The sequence below is a fragment of the Pygoscelis adeliae genome, unplaced genomic scaffold (assembly GCF_000699105.1).
Source record: "Pygoscelis adeliae isolate BGI_AS28 unplaced genomic scaffold, ASM69910v1 Scaffold130, whole genome shotgun sequence".
Lineage (NCBI taxonomy): Eukaryota > Metazoa > Chordata > Aves > Sphenisciformes > Spheniscidae > Pygoscelis > Pygoscelis adeliae.
This window is the reverse complement of record NW_008824031.1, coordinates 220,701-236,939: the sequence shown is the minus strand read 5'-3', so window position 1 is coordinate 236,939 and position 16,239 is coordinate 220,701. Positions and strand designations below refer to the sequence as shown.

Here is a 16,239-nt window from a genome sequence, read left to right as displayed (position 1 = left end):
GGAACAGCCGCCTGCTGACCAGCAGCGGTAGTTTGGGCCAGATTTTGGCAAGTCTGGCACTGCCCTTGGTGCTCCCCCAACACACACACTCTTGGGGAGGGACAGTTAGTTAGAGGGACAGCCACAGCGCCTTGGAATGGGCAAAATACGCGTGTGTTTCAAACTGTCCAGTTCCAAGATGTGCAGCCAAGGCACGACCGGCTGGCACCAGCTGTGTGATGCACACAGAGGTTTTAGGACCTTCATCCTCCCCAGTGCTGGGGACGGCCATGTGCTCTCTCCGGTGGCCCAGCAGCCCATAGTTCATGATGTGCACGTTGCATGGTGGCACAACAGATCCAGCACTGTCTGACCTGCCTCCTCCAGGGGTGGTCTGATGAGTCCAAACCGAACGCAGGTGCCGAGAGTTGAAGGCACTTCTAGACAGACTGATCAGTGAAATGTGTATTTAGTCTGATGAATCACACCTCGAACACCTGTCACCCACACGGGTGGGTCAAAGCCTTGGGCTCTCACCAAGGTCGTCAATGCAACGTGAGTGCACCTTGTGAAGCACCGACTCCAGGTCCTGGATGCGGCAGGGGAAGGTATGTCTGACTGGGGAAAGCTCTCACCATCGCACGAAGAGCCTCATTAGAAGTGGCATTTTGTCCATTTGTAATTCTGGGGCAAACGGTATAAATACATAAATGCTGCTTTGAAAAGTTTCAAAGTCTGATACCCCTCCACTACACCAATTTATTTTTCCAAATTACTGCATTATGCAGCAAGGCGGCTTTTGACATGTATACGCACACACTTATTAGCTTGACACTAAACAGATCAACAAGCTACTGTGTAATAATTTTGACAGAATCAAATAGATATTTTGGTAACTACAGCCTGGAATAAAAGACATTATTTATTATACATATTGTAGTAGTTCGTAAAGGCCTCAGCAGCAAGCAGGACACATTGTACTCGACACCGTAAAGACGCAGAGCAGCAGAGACCCCGCCCTAAAACACCTTCCAATGTAAATACATCAGACAGACTGAATTTATTTACTTTTCACGATTAACTCAGCCCTTGACTCACCACAGACCAGGCGCAGTTCAACGCAAATGCGTCTGAACTTTCACAAAAGGTGTCTGACTCGCACAGACGAAGGCTGCTCTTTCTCCAGCGGCTTTCCAAGGATCTTTCCTCCCTGTCAGTAGAACCAGCAAGTACCAGTTCTAAAAGCATTTTTTAAAAAAAGTATTTATTTATACACCTATTTAGATATGCAGTGATTTTAAATCAGACACTGGATACCATCATGCATCTGTAGTGCATTTATTCCAGTTGCTATTTGAAAGTTTGCATATTCGCAGTACTCATCTTCTAAACATACTTAGTACCTCAGTAATCCTAGAAGCACATAGAAGGTAGTCATGTTAATTAACATTAACTCAGTGAATAACATAAACCAGTGCATAATTAAATTGCCAGACTTGATTCTCTTTCATTCATGCTCTTAACAGTTTCACATGACAAATAGTCCACATTTAAACTACGCTGATAGAACAAATAATATACATCCTAATTAGACCACTTTATTAAATCTAATTGTGTTGCTGCGTACGTCTGTGCAGGTTGCATGGGCTTCAATGTAAACTGCTCAAATGATGATAAAATCTCTCAATAAAGCACTTCAGATCATTCGATTTCAAGGAGCGTTATCTGAGGGGCAAGTCCCATTCTTCCCATTTGGGCGATAAGGAAACTAAGACCACAGAACACCTCACTTGTATTAGTCACCTCAGAGTCAAATTAAAAGAATTTGGCCTCTTGAGTCCCGCTCTAGAGGACAAAGTTTGATCTAATTAACCAAGTATTACCCAAAAAACAAACAAAGCAGCATGTGTTCCAGTAGAAGCCCCTACCATTCATCCCTCCATCAGTGCTGCTCAGCATTATAGTGGGAACAAACAGAAGCACATAATCTTACAGCTGGTCTATTGTCAAAATGACACATTAGCAGAAGGATTTGCAGACATGTTTGCTTATGAAATAAAGGTCTGCATGTTCAGAAATGCCAACGTTTTCTCTGTACAGGAGCTACACACCACAGAGAAAGCTGCTCCCTGAAGGCTGTGCAGAACTCAGGAACGTACTTAGGATATCTGTGACTAGTAAGGTTTGTTTTTTTCCCCCCCCGCCAAATATCAGAAACTGCAGTGAATACGCAGCTGCCATTATGTAGAGACCACAGTGACAGGCTGGCATAGCAGCTGCACTGAGGTCCTGAGCAACTCTTCAAAACAGTGGTAGAGCAGTGCCATGAAAAAGGAGAACTGGACATTTACTTAGCCTTTGTGCGAAACTCAACATTTGCTTCTCAGAGGCAAATCCTGGCCCCAGTGAAGCCAGCAAGTGTTTTGCTAATGATGGAAACTGGGTCAGGACTTTAATTCAGAATTTACTTCCAAATTTATTTTAAGAAAGATTTGCTCTGCTGTAAGTTGATCAAGGCAGGCAGGCAGTTTTCTGTATCCACAGAAACAGCAGGAAAGCTTTTCTTAAAAGCACGGTGTTCTGATTTTATTTTTTTGGTAGCTTGGGTGCTATGTTGTTTTGGAACCACATGAAGCTGAAGATGACACCCATCGTCTTTGGGAGAGTCTCATCATAAGCAAACTTCATGGAATCTTCTAAAGGTATTTCTACAACTTCAATCAGCTCTCCTTCTTCAGGCTGGCCACCTCCTTTACCAGTTCTCATCTGGTCTGTTACTTCTGCGTAAAATAACGTCTGCCTAGAGCCTGTCACACCAACTCCAGACCTGGAAAAAAGCAAAGAGGAAACTTTGTTTTAGATAAAAAGAAGGTAGCTGGGAACTAGGAATGGAAATCTGGGTCCTTAACTTGTGTCACTAAGCAACATCAAAATGCATGTCCTTACCCTCTGTTAATGTCATTCAGAACCTGTAAATGCAGTTTCATTAATACAGTAATTGATTGCAACTTTCATGCAGAAATACCAACACTTTTGAATACAGCCGCATATGAAATGGATCTGTCTTCAAATATATTCTGCAACTTTGGAAAAAATGTTAGTTCAGGAGAAGATAAGAAAGTTGTTTTTGAATAGGTGCACAGTTGTTCTACATATACTGAAGGCAACATAAGTTTTTCCAACTGACATTATGAGAACTGGACTGCACGATGACTCATCGAGATTTACAAACAACAGAAAGAAGCTCCTCAGTGCATCCGTATGCTATCATGCTAGATTTGTTTGCTTGTTTTTACACAAATATTTAGATTTTTTTACTCTTAAGAAGATTATATCCATACACAGCTGGAGTCCTCTACTCATGGACTGGGTAGGTACGAGAAGAGAAAGGCAGCCTGAGAGTCTTTCTCTATCCTTCCTGAACTTTAGCCTTGACCCAAATGGACTGCTGTAAGCATGCACATATCTGAAGTAATTCAGTCTCCCTGATAAATTTGCTACAGTGGATTTAGTTGAGGATATTTTAGATTATGTAGTCTTTCTTCAGCTAGACCGCTTGCTGTGTATTAGACTTCTTATTTGTTAATCCTCTATTCTTTAGGACTATTTCATTTAGGTATTATTAAATAAGGGATAAGTACATAATCCACTCATTTAGTCCTTCCAAGAAAATATTCACATCGTAATCGCAACTTCTTCATTTCACATGATTACAGGCGACTTTTCACATTGAATCTGGATCCAAAGTTCACTGAAACTATGAATGAGGCATTAGGGCAAGCTGAAAAATTAGCTTCCATATTATTATACATACAGAGGATTCTAAGATTTGTAGCAGTATTATCATCTTAGAGGGTATATCAATACTTACCCAACCATTAGTCAACTAAATCTTTCAGTTAATCCAGCATAAATCACACCCCATAGCAGGAATTAATCATTTGTCTCTCAATCATCCAAGAACACTGGCAATTATTTTGTTTGGAGAATTAATAGTGATTATTGAAGTTGGTTTCTTACATCAATATACACTCTTTTTTTTAAACACAGAATAGGGAGCGAACCAGTGAATTCTTTTCCTAAAATTACTACTGATACATTCCATGACTTTGGGAAAGAAGTTTCACAACTCCAGGATCATTCCTGTATCTCTACGAAGTGCTCGAGAAACTTAAGCGTCTTTGGCACTTCCAGGAACTTTGAAGGCTGCTGTGGGATTTCTTTCATTCTGGGCTCATCACTTCATTACAGTGTCAGTAGTGGGGTTTTTGATACACATTTTAACCAACAAAATGTGACCTACTAGGATGCAGCAAGAGGCCAAACTAACAGTTTTCCCTCTCCCTTCCACTCTCACCAAAGTACATGACCTCCTTTCTCAGTCAATCCGACTCAGTATTTACTTTCCCTAAGGACCTATTTTCTGCAGCCACTGTCCTTGGTATTTGTACGCTATTCTGATGACCATCAGAGATGGTTTGCCAATAGAAGAGCCATCCAGGGCTGACAATCATCCACAGACTGAATGTGCCACTGGCACTAGATCAAAGGGTTTCTCAGGACTCCCCATGCCACACTCCCTTTTCCCTTTTCTGACGGGAAGCTGCCTGGAAGAGCAACACCGTTCGCCAGCCGTGCTGCCACTCACCTCACCGCAACTGAAGATCCAAGCAGCAGACAGCACAACACAAACACAGTCTTTGAAAGCAGCAGGAGTTGCACACTGGGCCCACCGTGCTGGCTTAATCATTCTGATCTCACTATAGAAGTATGGTAGATTTATTTTTCATCAAGTTGCTGTCACCAACTAGCTCGCAAAATTTGGAATGACATTTTGAATGTCATGAATGAAAGTGCCCTTTCTGCTGTGAGGACGATGGCACACTTTACTAGATTCCCTTTGTGTTAAAATACAACATATTTTCTTCATATTATCAAGCAATAATATATAATGTCAAAAAGCAACACTGGAAGTGAAATACTGATTAAGAGCAAACAGATCTATTTCACAATCCATCACGGCTGGCTATTTAAGCTCTAGTCATTCAGTGAACAGGCTCCCCCAACTTAGTCACCTTGATACCTGTTACTGACCACTGACCCGTGTGCTACCCACTCTGCACTATCATAGCTCTGCCCATTGGAAAGAGCCTCACTGAGAGGATGTATTTGTGATGGAATAGTAGATCGTTTGTTCATTTTTTCTTCCCTCTTTTCCTTCTTCTTTTCTTGTGTGAGGAGGCAGAAAGGATTATTTTTTTTAATCAACTAGAGATCCAGATCTGTTTTTCTATATATATAGTGATTACTCATTCTTCAATTCTTTCTGCAAGAATTGCATTTTTAGTAATTAAATAAACATAGGAAGCCTGGGGTTCAGAGATTGCTTTTTGGTAACTGATAATAAGAATAAAAAACACATGTTAATTTATACTGTAAAATTTGCAAGACAAAGAATGCAGCTTGCTAGTCTCCACAGGTACTACGAAAAACCATAGGACTATGAATAATATATTTAATGTTCTGTTATTTCTGATGAGTGTCAAATCTGAGCTTCATCTGGGGTGCCCCACCTGGAGAATGAAAATGCTCTTGAGTATACCCATATCCACCTGATATTATGTAAAGGTTATATACAAAACCATAGAGACTTTATTTAAGAAGCTCTTCTATAAGAATGTTCTAGCTTGATTATTTACAGCATAATCCCCTTCTATACCACCTGTGACCATTTACTTATGAAATAGCTGCAGCTGTGGAAATCACAACAGTTCACTTTCCACACATCTTTTCTTTAAAGTAAAGGAAAACTGCTTCCTGAGGTGCTACACCGTAAGATTCAGTTTCTTGCCACTGTAGCTCAAATAGCACGGAGCGATTTCAATATGCCGTTATTTCATTGTATTTACTCATAGAATCATAGAATCATTAAGGTTGGAAAAGACCTCTAAGATCATCGAGTCCAACCGTCGACCCAACACCACCATGCCCACTAAACCATGTCCCTAAGCGCCTCATCTACATGTCTTTTCAATACTTCCAGGGATGGGGACTCAACCGCTTCCCTGGGCAGCCTGTTCCAATGTTTAACCACTCTTTCAGTAAAGAAATTTTTCCTCACATCCAATCTAAACCTCCCCTGGCGCAACTTGAGGCCATTTCCTCTCGTCCTATCGCCAGTTACTTGGGAGAAGAGACCGACACCCACCTCGCTACAGCCTCCTTTCAGGTAGTTGTAGAGAGCGATGAGGTCTCCCCTCAGCCTCCTTTTCTCCAGGCTAAACAGCCCCAGTTCCCTCAGCCACCCCTCATAAGACTTGTTCTCCAGACCCCTCACCAGCCTCGTTGCCCTATCATATGATACCTCTATTAAATCAGTGTTTCTTTTCTTATGAACTAAATACGTCAAGAGTGGCTACTACACTGAATATACTTTAAAAGAGAAAAGTGCTGGACATCAATGTCTTTCCTTTGTTATATGCCCAAAGTTATGGCATTTCTTCACGTCTACTGGCCTATCATTTCCCACAGAAACCTATGAAAAATTTGCAACAATACATATCCAAGGGAGGACATACCCACGTGTTCATTCTTATTCGATTACCTAACTTATCTTGCTCTGGTGCAACTTTGCCATGAGTTATTCATTAAAAACTAATAAAAACTTCCAAATGAGCTATAAATAAAATCAGAGTGCTGGTATTAATACTCATTCTATTCTACTCTTCCCCACCAAAACCAGCAAATTTAACGTTTCTAAGACTACTTAGAATCCCCTCACTATTTAGACAGGGGACTTTGAAGACTATTGCATGACATTATTTATGTACATAGTCACGGCTTTTATTGTCTAACTACTTGTCTATTTCAATGGTTTCAGAAAGAGGTTGAAAGAAACAGGAATATACTTTAATTCATAAAAAAGGAATGTGTCTTACCTTTTTTATTTGATATTTCTTTCTCTACATGCTCTGGCTTACTCTGCCAGTTGATCATTTTTACATGGATCCATGTGGAATGTCCTTTACTAAATTAAATATTCTCCAGTATTGCCTACTGCTGTCTTTCACATTTCTAGACTCTTAGATATTAATGTATCCAGCCTGTCCTTAGAAAATTGTCCAAAAATCAATGCTATTGACATTGCATTTGTCTTAGTACCTTTGGTTTTTATAGAAAACAAAAGTTAGCAGGTTTGTTGCTTTGAAGCCATTCTGAGCCTCCATCTGGTTGAAGTAATAAAGTGTTTTAACACACACCCTTGGAAAATGTGTATACATTTCAGTGATTTGGGGTACTTGGGGCCGGAGGAGGAAGAGAGGAGAGAGGGAGAAGGTGGGTCTGACTGGTAGAGGCAACAGGCTGCTATTACGTTTTCAGTATGCTTTCAGGTTTATCTGTCACTAGGAACTTCCTATGCTTTTGCACACTTACTTGCACTTTCTGAGTACGATGTTCAAGGAATTTTGATGTGCCTTTATTCATGGTTATATTCCTTTTTCTGCTCCCTTCTTCCTCTATCCCAAGTCTGTGACATATGCTATTCCTTGCCCTAGTATTTCACATTACAAATAAAATGCTTTTGCCATGGTCTGAAATGAGTCACCTATTAACAGATTACAGCTATATTCATTAGCTTTGCATCTGTGGAAATCACAGGGGTCAGCACACCCGAACCGCAAGTGATGAGTTTCACCCTGGGAAAACCACCTTCCTGATAAAGGTGTCTCCCCTTCCCAGTACACGAGAGGCTTGGTTTGGGGGAGGGCAAGCAGGGTCTGAACTCACAGCACTGGCCCAGGGTGAGACTTCGGGCTTCAGTCTCACTCCACAGGTTTAGCACCATGTTGCCCAGACCAGGCATGTCATAGCTCATACTGACCCAGACCTACTAAGCCTGGCTTGACCTAGCTGATTGTTCCAGATGTATTCTGATGTGTCTGTACCGTGCTTGACTCTTATTTACCACTGTGGGACAAATGCAAATGATCTATACAAAACACAGCTCTGTTTTCCTCATCCTTTTATCGTGAGGATCAGTTTCCTATGAGAAGTTTATAGTTGTTTCAATTAACAGCTACAGGGCTGACAAATACTCTTTCAAATCATTAGGGCTTAAGCTCACAAACCCTGTAACTTCAACAGAGAGGGATTTTTAAAACCAAAAGTCTATTAGCACTAAACTTTTAGTGTTGCTTCAGAGACAATTGAAAACCTCCATTACCTTTGACAACAGCAAGACTAAGAATGTAAGCATGTCAAAGTCAGGATACCAAAGTGGTATGGTTTTCATCACAATAGTCACTTAAATGTAAGTTTAACACATCAAAACAAGATTGTATGCTGCATTCCCATACTTCATTTTAAATAAAACACTCAAACACTGTGATTAGACCATGCTATGGCTTTCAAAGCTGTGGGCAACACACTTGTAGGCAACAGCACAGGGGAGAAGCAGTTTCTGCAGAATGACTGCAAAGTGCTTCTCCTCACCTCCTGCCCAGGGGTGGGACTGGCTGGCAGAATGAAGCTGCAACTAGAGTATTTTCCATCTACTTCCTTCTTAGACCAGGGAAAACACAAGAGACAGATCGTCACTCCAATCTGTTTTTGAAACACGGCAATAGCAGCTCTTACAAGGTCTTTGTTTAGCTCTTCCCTTTTATTAAATGCATGAGGAAATATGTAGCACATGAAATAGAGCTCACAAAATGGGCCTCTTCACTTGTCATATCTAAGTTCATAAGCATAAAGATACATTACATACATATTTTTTATCACAAGCGGGTAACAGTATCTACTGCTTTGAAAAAAAAAAGTTCAGTAGTGCCTAAAAGCCACAAGTGAGATTGAGTCCACTTTGAATGTTTGCCGATGCTCAGTAACAGTTAGTTTCTTCTTCAAACTGAGCGTGTGCACACACACGTGTGCATGTATGCACACATGCACATTGGTAAGCAGGGTCGAAATTCAAAGAATGTACTCAAGATTAGCTTTGCCTTCTTTTCATGTCTGGGTGCTCATCTATGCCAACCAATTATTACATTCGTAATATTACATTCATAAATATTACATTTTTAGTTTGAAGGAACAAACATGTATGAGAAAATAAACAGTGTCTTATACTCTACTCCTCTGCTGCAACATGGGGAACAAATAAATTGACTTACCATTGTGAAGACTTATTAGTTTAACTCAGATTTCTGATAGACAGCAATTAAAAGCCAAATTTCTCATCATGTCTTAATATTTAACAAATATAAAATCTATAAACAATCAACATTTACCTGTTCCTATCAACACAGAATTTTTTTTTGTTTTGTTTTAATCTGACATAGTTGATGTGAAAATTCCTAAATGCAATATATCCTTTTCTAAGATGTAAGCCATTTGGATGCAGAATTTGGGTATGTAGCGAATGCATAATTCATGTTTACAAATAAATGTGACACAAATCTCTGTTATTTATGCTGAAATCAAGATCTATTTAGGCATGCAACATGTAAACTGATGAACAGTGACATGCAGCTCCTATTGTCACTTCTTAGGACCTTTGTACAGTTCTGACATTATAAGCAGCAGGTGCAGGAAAAAAGCAGAGAAGTAATTAACATAAAATTATATTACATTATGCCATCACCCAACAGGTGTACTAGCAGGTGATCTTTCTAATTATAATGCACTCCAACATTTTCAAGGCTATTATTCTTTCTACATAATAACCTGTGAATACAAACCATTTTTACCTCATTGCACAGGGGCTAATAGCCATAGCACAGTAATTGGAACATCCAATATTAATTCTCTGAATGCTCTTCTTTGTTGTATACTTTTGGAAAAAAATCAACTGTAGGAAGATTAAAGTAAGTACCTATATTAATATAGTTAGGCCCTTAAACTAATCCATCTGATTTTTTTGCAGCGGGGCTGAGAACCTGCAGGTCCTATTGTATCCAATTCATAGCCAAGAGTTTATTACAGCCTCCTGGAGAAAATAAAGACGGAATGAAGGGAAAAGGAAGTTGAACCAGAAGCTCTGGTTCAACTTTATCCTGATGCTCTGAGGTGTTATTTAAGTCCAAGTAATTTTATAAATACCCTTCAAGAAGACCAAACATTTCAAGAACTAAAAGAAAATACTGTTAAGCTGCAATGGCAATAACAACATCTTTAACAACAACAACAATGTATTTCCCTACCCCTGTCTTGTAAGGAAACAAGTCTCAAGGAAGATCGCTGGAAGTACTTCAACCTAGGAAACCAACTCACAGCTGAATTTCACACAGGATTCAAACTGAAAACTGCTGGGATACCACAACAGACAGAATATTTATTACATCTGATATATGAGTAAGTTCAAAGTCATTCACTTACAAAATATTGCATTTAGGGAAAAAAACCTGGAGGGAAGCTCACAGATTTCTTTTAGAGCTTTTAAAAATTAACAATTTAACTGGCAACCATTTTCATGAAGCCTCAGTTTACAGTTATACTACTATAGTATTAGCTTCGTTTTATTATTGAGCTAAATGGTTCCTTTACACCCATCGCATCTACCATCTATGCTATTTTTGACTGAGGCCATACATATAGTTGACGAGAACTCAACACACCAGTAGGTGTCAAAACTTTCAGGAAGCCTCCAGAAGTGGATTAGCTGCTGCCAGAACAGAAAACAAATTTTGTGTAATACCAAAATGAGGTTACTTATTGTATGCCAAGCACAAAAGTAGCAATTTGTGTAGCCATGATGAGAAGAGGAAACTCACCACACAGGTTGCAAACAATACAGATTTTTTTCAGCATGATTCCTGCCTCCATCTGAACAGCAAAATGAACCATTTGCATTTAAATTCACCTTCTGGCTGGCATTCTTCTATAATAGGAACAGATATTTCTGATTCTTCAAAGTGTGATTCCTCTGACCTCCTCCAGTCAAGTCCCTCTTAATATGTTTGTCTTTCTTGTTATCTGCCCCCAACCCAGCCTCCTTCATTGACCCATGCCATACTGTCCCCCTTTTGCTGGAACAACTTGTTCCTAAGACTCTTGCTCAACTAGCGTAAATTCCCCAACTCCTGGCTTCTTTCCTGATTTCTTATTGACTCCACAGCCACTCTGTGGATCACTCAAGGTAATTAAGTCTGAGATCTGCTTAATTCAGTGCCTGACTTCTATCTGATGAGTATCATGTCACAGGAGCTTTGACAGAGCTTAAGAATGGGGTCCAACAGCTTATTTTTATGTGCTTTTGAAAGATCTGTAGCAGTATGTAGTTAACCTTTTCCAGTTAGCTGAGAAACATAAAAAAAAAATTCCCCCAAAACCACTGCTGCAGGCCCTGATAATAAATGAGAACAAAAATGCTATCTTCAGATTACCTCCAATCTTTACTGCACCCACTGCCTGAGAACAGAGCAAAGTTCTGCTTGAACACAGTCTAAGGACTTTCCTCATTTTGTTAAAGAGAATTCTTCTCCACCACCAGTAACGTACTTTCCCCAAGTCCATTTAGTTCTCAGCCCATGTTTTTTCTCTACATTGGTCCTTTATCTCTTGTTCCTCTTTTTCTACTCCAGGATTTTCTATTCCATTTTTTCCCCCTAGTCTAAGTTCTCCTTACGCATTGCCCATGCCCTCCTCTTCTTAAGCCGTTAGCCACAGAACTGTATTGACTTCCCTAGCCAAAATTGTTTCCCCCTTTATGTTTGATGTGTCTTCTGCTTTCCATGTCCTTCTGTCAGGTCTAGCTCAAGTCCTGCTTTTATTCCAGTCAGGCAATTTCCTTCTCATGACCATGATTCCAGAAAGGAGTGTCATTAGGAATACAAGACAACTCCTTTCTTTCAGACCAAAGGGTGTGATGACAGAAACCCTTGTTTGTACAAAAGCCTTTTCACCATGCACACAACTGTGAGTTTTTATCTACAAAAATCTAAGACTTAACTCAGTAATTATTAATTATAGTTATCTAAATATTTTAATGTGGTTTTATTTGCATCAAGAAAGGAACAACAGCTAACAGATTTGTTCAGAATATATCAAGTGCAGTCAACAAGTATCAGCTCTAATAGATCTTGTGGATAAAGGCAGCAACACAAACAATGTAACTTCAGTTTATCAAGGCTTTGAACGCTACCTAATTTGACAATTTCATTAAGAAGTTAGGAGATCATGATATACTTAGAAATCAAAGAAACTGTGAAATAGGTGCAAAACTACTATGAAAATGGTACTCATGAACAGATATCACTGTCAAAGTCCAAGTACAAACGAAATAGGATTCCACTGGGGACCATCTTCCACTCAATATAATTCAATATTTTGTTTTAGGACTTGCATGTTGAAATACAGACTGCAGGTAGCAAAGCTGAGATAGATTATTTATAAGAAGCTAGAGATGAATATTAGAATTCAAAAACATCCCCAAAATTGGAGAAATGGTCTGAAAAGATAGGATGCAATTCAGTAAAGCCAAGTTCAAGGCTCTGTGTTCAGGCAGTAATAACAAACAGCACAAATACAGATAGGAGGTGAATGACAGTGCAGTACTGCTGCAGAACAGAGTTTTGAGATAGGGGAGGCATTGTGGACTGTAAGTCAACAACATAATGCCACTGCAAAAAAGGCAAACATCATACTACAGCATATAAACAAAATAATCTGACGAAATAAGACTAGAGAAATAATGCTTCCACTCTATCTGACACTGGTAAAGCCCCTGCTAAAATGCTGTGCTCCGCTTTGGAGCCTACGTTTTTAAGAAGTACGCAGACCAGATGGAGAGAAGGCAGAGGACAGCAGAAGGCATGATCAGACATCTAGAAAACATGGTCTAAAGAGAAAGCTTAAATCACCCAAGATAGTTTTGCATAGGCAAAAATAAAATAAAGGGGAGACCTGTTTAAACAAATACGTGGAAGGTGCAGAAGTACTTCATGCCCACTGGGAAGAGGGTAGTAAGTCACAGGCTTGAAGTGAAAAAAGGGAAGTTTAGGCAAGACATGAGGAAAAACTTGCTCGAGGTACAGATAGTTAAGACACTTCAGACAGAATGCTGAATGTTCTGATGCACTGGAACAATAAATAATATAGAGCAATTATTACATGGATCACTGAGATGACAGATAAGACTAGAAGTGCATGATGTATTGTAATTATTAACGGGATGCATGTGCATTAATGTAACACTTTATGTCAATGCTTTGTATTGACAGTCACAGCATGAAACAGCATAAACCATTTAGAAAAACCTGTTACACTTAGAAAAAGCCCTGAAATTCTTGTATGTAATAGAGCCATTATGGAGAAAAACGTCCTTAGCAGACCATAGGGGAACCAATTACTTCCTGTCTTTGCATCAAATCCTCACGGATCAGACAGGTATGCCAGTCTTTGGCTGAAGGAAGAACAGGACGCTCCTAATAGGAAGGCCGGGACATTTAGAATAGAATTCTAACACAGAGCACAGGAAGTCCAACAAAAGAAACTGTGAAGTACCATCTTTGAGGCTTCAACCTTTCATATTAATCTAAAAAAGTAAATAGTATACAGGTCCTTCTGGCTTCTGCATGGATCTCCATGGGCAGAAAGCTGTGCCCACATAGACAAAGCAGGATTGGAGGATTAACATATTAAGTGTCCTTTGCATGGGATTCAACAGAGAAAACTCCAATTGCATACTCTCTTTGCAAGTCAGTGCAATTAAAAAAAAAAAGCAACTGCAAGAACAACCACCTGTAAGATACAAAGACATTTATCAGCCAAAAAACATGCGGTGTTTTAGCCAGATGTAAATTGTTAATGTCGAGTCAAACTTCTACACTGAAGCTACAAACTTCTACAGCTACAGAAATTATATTCTGCTTTTCTTATTTTGTGTTTGTATACACCTACATATGTACATATACATATGTATATATCTGCATGCTATGGCCTGTCAGTGTCACCCAGCCTATGAAATTCTATAGACAGCTTTTGCTCATAAATCTAGCAGAAGCTTTTTCTTTCACTAGAACAAACCCTTAATCTATTTTCAAGGAGTTGTAAAAGACAGCTCCTGTGATTCACCCCCTCCCTCAACAGAAGCACTGCTTGTTAATCCAGCAGGAAATAACATTTGCCAGGATTGACAGCTGTGGATTTGTATTCAATTCCCAAATTAAAAACCAATGACAGGGCCTAGTTCAATGGAGATGTCAAGCAAAATAAAGAAAGTAAAAAACCTGCTGCTTTCTCTGTAAAATGCAAACACACATACATTTTGGATAACAATACTAAAAGCTAGGAAGGAGATATAATGGGGTTAAAGCTGTGTGCAAAGTTTCTCCTGAGGGTTTTTTTGTTTTTTTTCCCCCTCCAACAACTCACATGTCTTTTTCCTCTTACATATTAAGTTTTCCTCTTACTCCTAATATATGTTTTAAAACATGTTAAAATCTATTTCAGTAACTATTTAAAACCTGCAAAAAATACAATGTAAATTTGTATTTTTCACAGTCAAATCAGCAAAATCTTCATATACAACATTAATTATTGTCCAGTTCAAAGGAGGCTTAATTACAGCCCAAATATTATGAAGTGATCTAATGGTACATGTTCTCATGCTTCTGAAATATTGTGTTAATGGTAAATCAGAGTCCATCTTGGGCAGCTTCTATTGTTAATCAGAATAATAAGAATCAGAGATGGAAAATGCCTGACACAGTTAAAGACTGGCTGTTTTCTAGTGCTGTAACAAACTGCTCTGAAGAGCCCAATGAAACTTTTCCCAGTTCTAATAGTCTTTGGAATAAATCACAATAGTATCATTCTTACTGGGAATTCAATCCCATAATTATAATTCCTTAAGTCTCTGTAAATACTCCTCTCACTTGCTGAAAATTACACCTTTCATACACTTTCAGATGTCCATGTTCCTCCAACACACTGCTTAAATAAGGGAACAGGGAACATTAATTTACATTCAAGCCACTTCAGCAATCTGTGAAACAACAAAATGCAAAGTGTTTTAACTTACTGCTATTTACCTGTAAGAAGTGATCCTCCTTAGGTCTGTAACAGGAACACGATAGCCACACTCTTCTAAGACTTCCTCACATGCAATTTCTTCTAAAGAAAGGTCTGGTTTGTCTACAATGCCAGCACAAAGTTCATAGGTCACTCCTACCACAGCAGGTAAGGGATCGTCTAGACGAGAGAAGCTCTCCTTGGCCTGATGTTGAAAGACTTGAGGATGATGCCTTTCTACTTCACACATGTAAACAGCTGAAAAAAAAACCCACAAAAGAAACAAGTGGGCTGTGTGTGTTAGTTTATTCATATTAAATAGAAAAAAAGATGGTACACAAATTTTGTCTGGAAATTTATGACCATCAGAGTACTTGAGAGTAACAAGGAATTCAGCCATGTTATCTGTTAAAATTGGAACACTGAAATTGGAATTTTAGAGAACAAAGGTTCTCTTGCCATTTCTGTAAAATTATTCTTTAAACTCTATTTGTGCTTACATCATTTGGAATGAATTCATGCACACCTTAAAATAAATAAAAATAAAAAGAGGAAGCTAGTTCATCCAAGAAGTCCAAGTCCCAGAAGCACCATACAGCTTCCATTTGTTGGGCAATGCGGATATCAGGATTTAATTTAAACTATGCAGTTATCTTACAGGAAAGTTGGGTTGCACGTTATGTACCATGTGCACAATGATGAGTCTTTCAGCCTGTCAACTCAGCTGTTATTTAGAAAGGGTATGAAAAGCATGTATGTTTGTTTGAAAAAAAAAAACCCTCTTTTGAACATATAGTTCCTTGCACAGATTCCTGTGTGGAGTCTGAAAAAGACTTTTTGAATTAATCTACAAACAGCTGCCACTGTAATGCACTCCTAAAGAAAGTGCAAATGCCAGATTTTAGTCCTTATTTAAGCAAAACCTCTCACCGATGTCAACAGAAATTTTGCCTGAGTGAGAACTGCAGGACTGGATGTTAACACACAAAGAATCACTACTGATAATTCCAATCATTGTAACTTTAGCTTACCGGTATAATCCCACCTGTTTCTTCTTTGACATTTCCTCATGTCTATCCCTTTGCTTTTCATGAAAGGTTACCATGAGGGTGTTATAAAACACCCTGAAAAAAACTATTTAAAAATTTGAAATTATTTTTATTCTATTAAAATATTTTACATGCATGTTACATATACACGTAACAGTTTTCAAATGAGCTTATCTTTTATTCCCCATTCTAAATCTTACAG

At 39.0% G+C, this 16,239-nt stretch overlaps 1 protein-coding gene across 1 annotated transcript in view; it reads right to left on the bottom strand.

The window, feature by feature from the left end:
* Window positions 1–776: 776 nt before the first annotated feature.
* Window positions 777–16,239, bottom strand: part of NUDT14 (nudix (nucleoside diphosphate linked moiety X)-type motif 14) — a 39,277-nt gene continuing 23,814 nt past the window's right edge. Inside the window, exons 5-6 of the mRNA XM_009327505.1 lie at window positions 15,009–15,246; window positions 777–2,806 (exon numbers count right to left, since the gene is read on the bottom strand). Of these exons, the coding sequence (XP_009325780.1) occupies window positions 2,566–2,806; window positions 15,009–15,246 (479 nt within the window). The 3' untranslated portion in view covers window positions 777–2,565. The remainder of the gene's footprint in view (window positions 2,807–15,008; window positions 15,247–16,239) is intronic.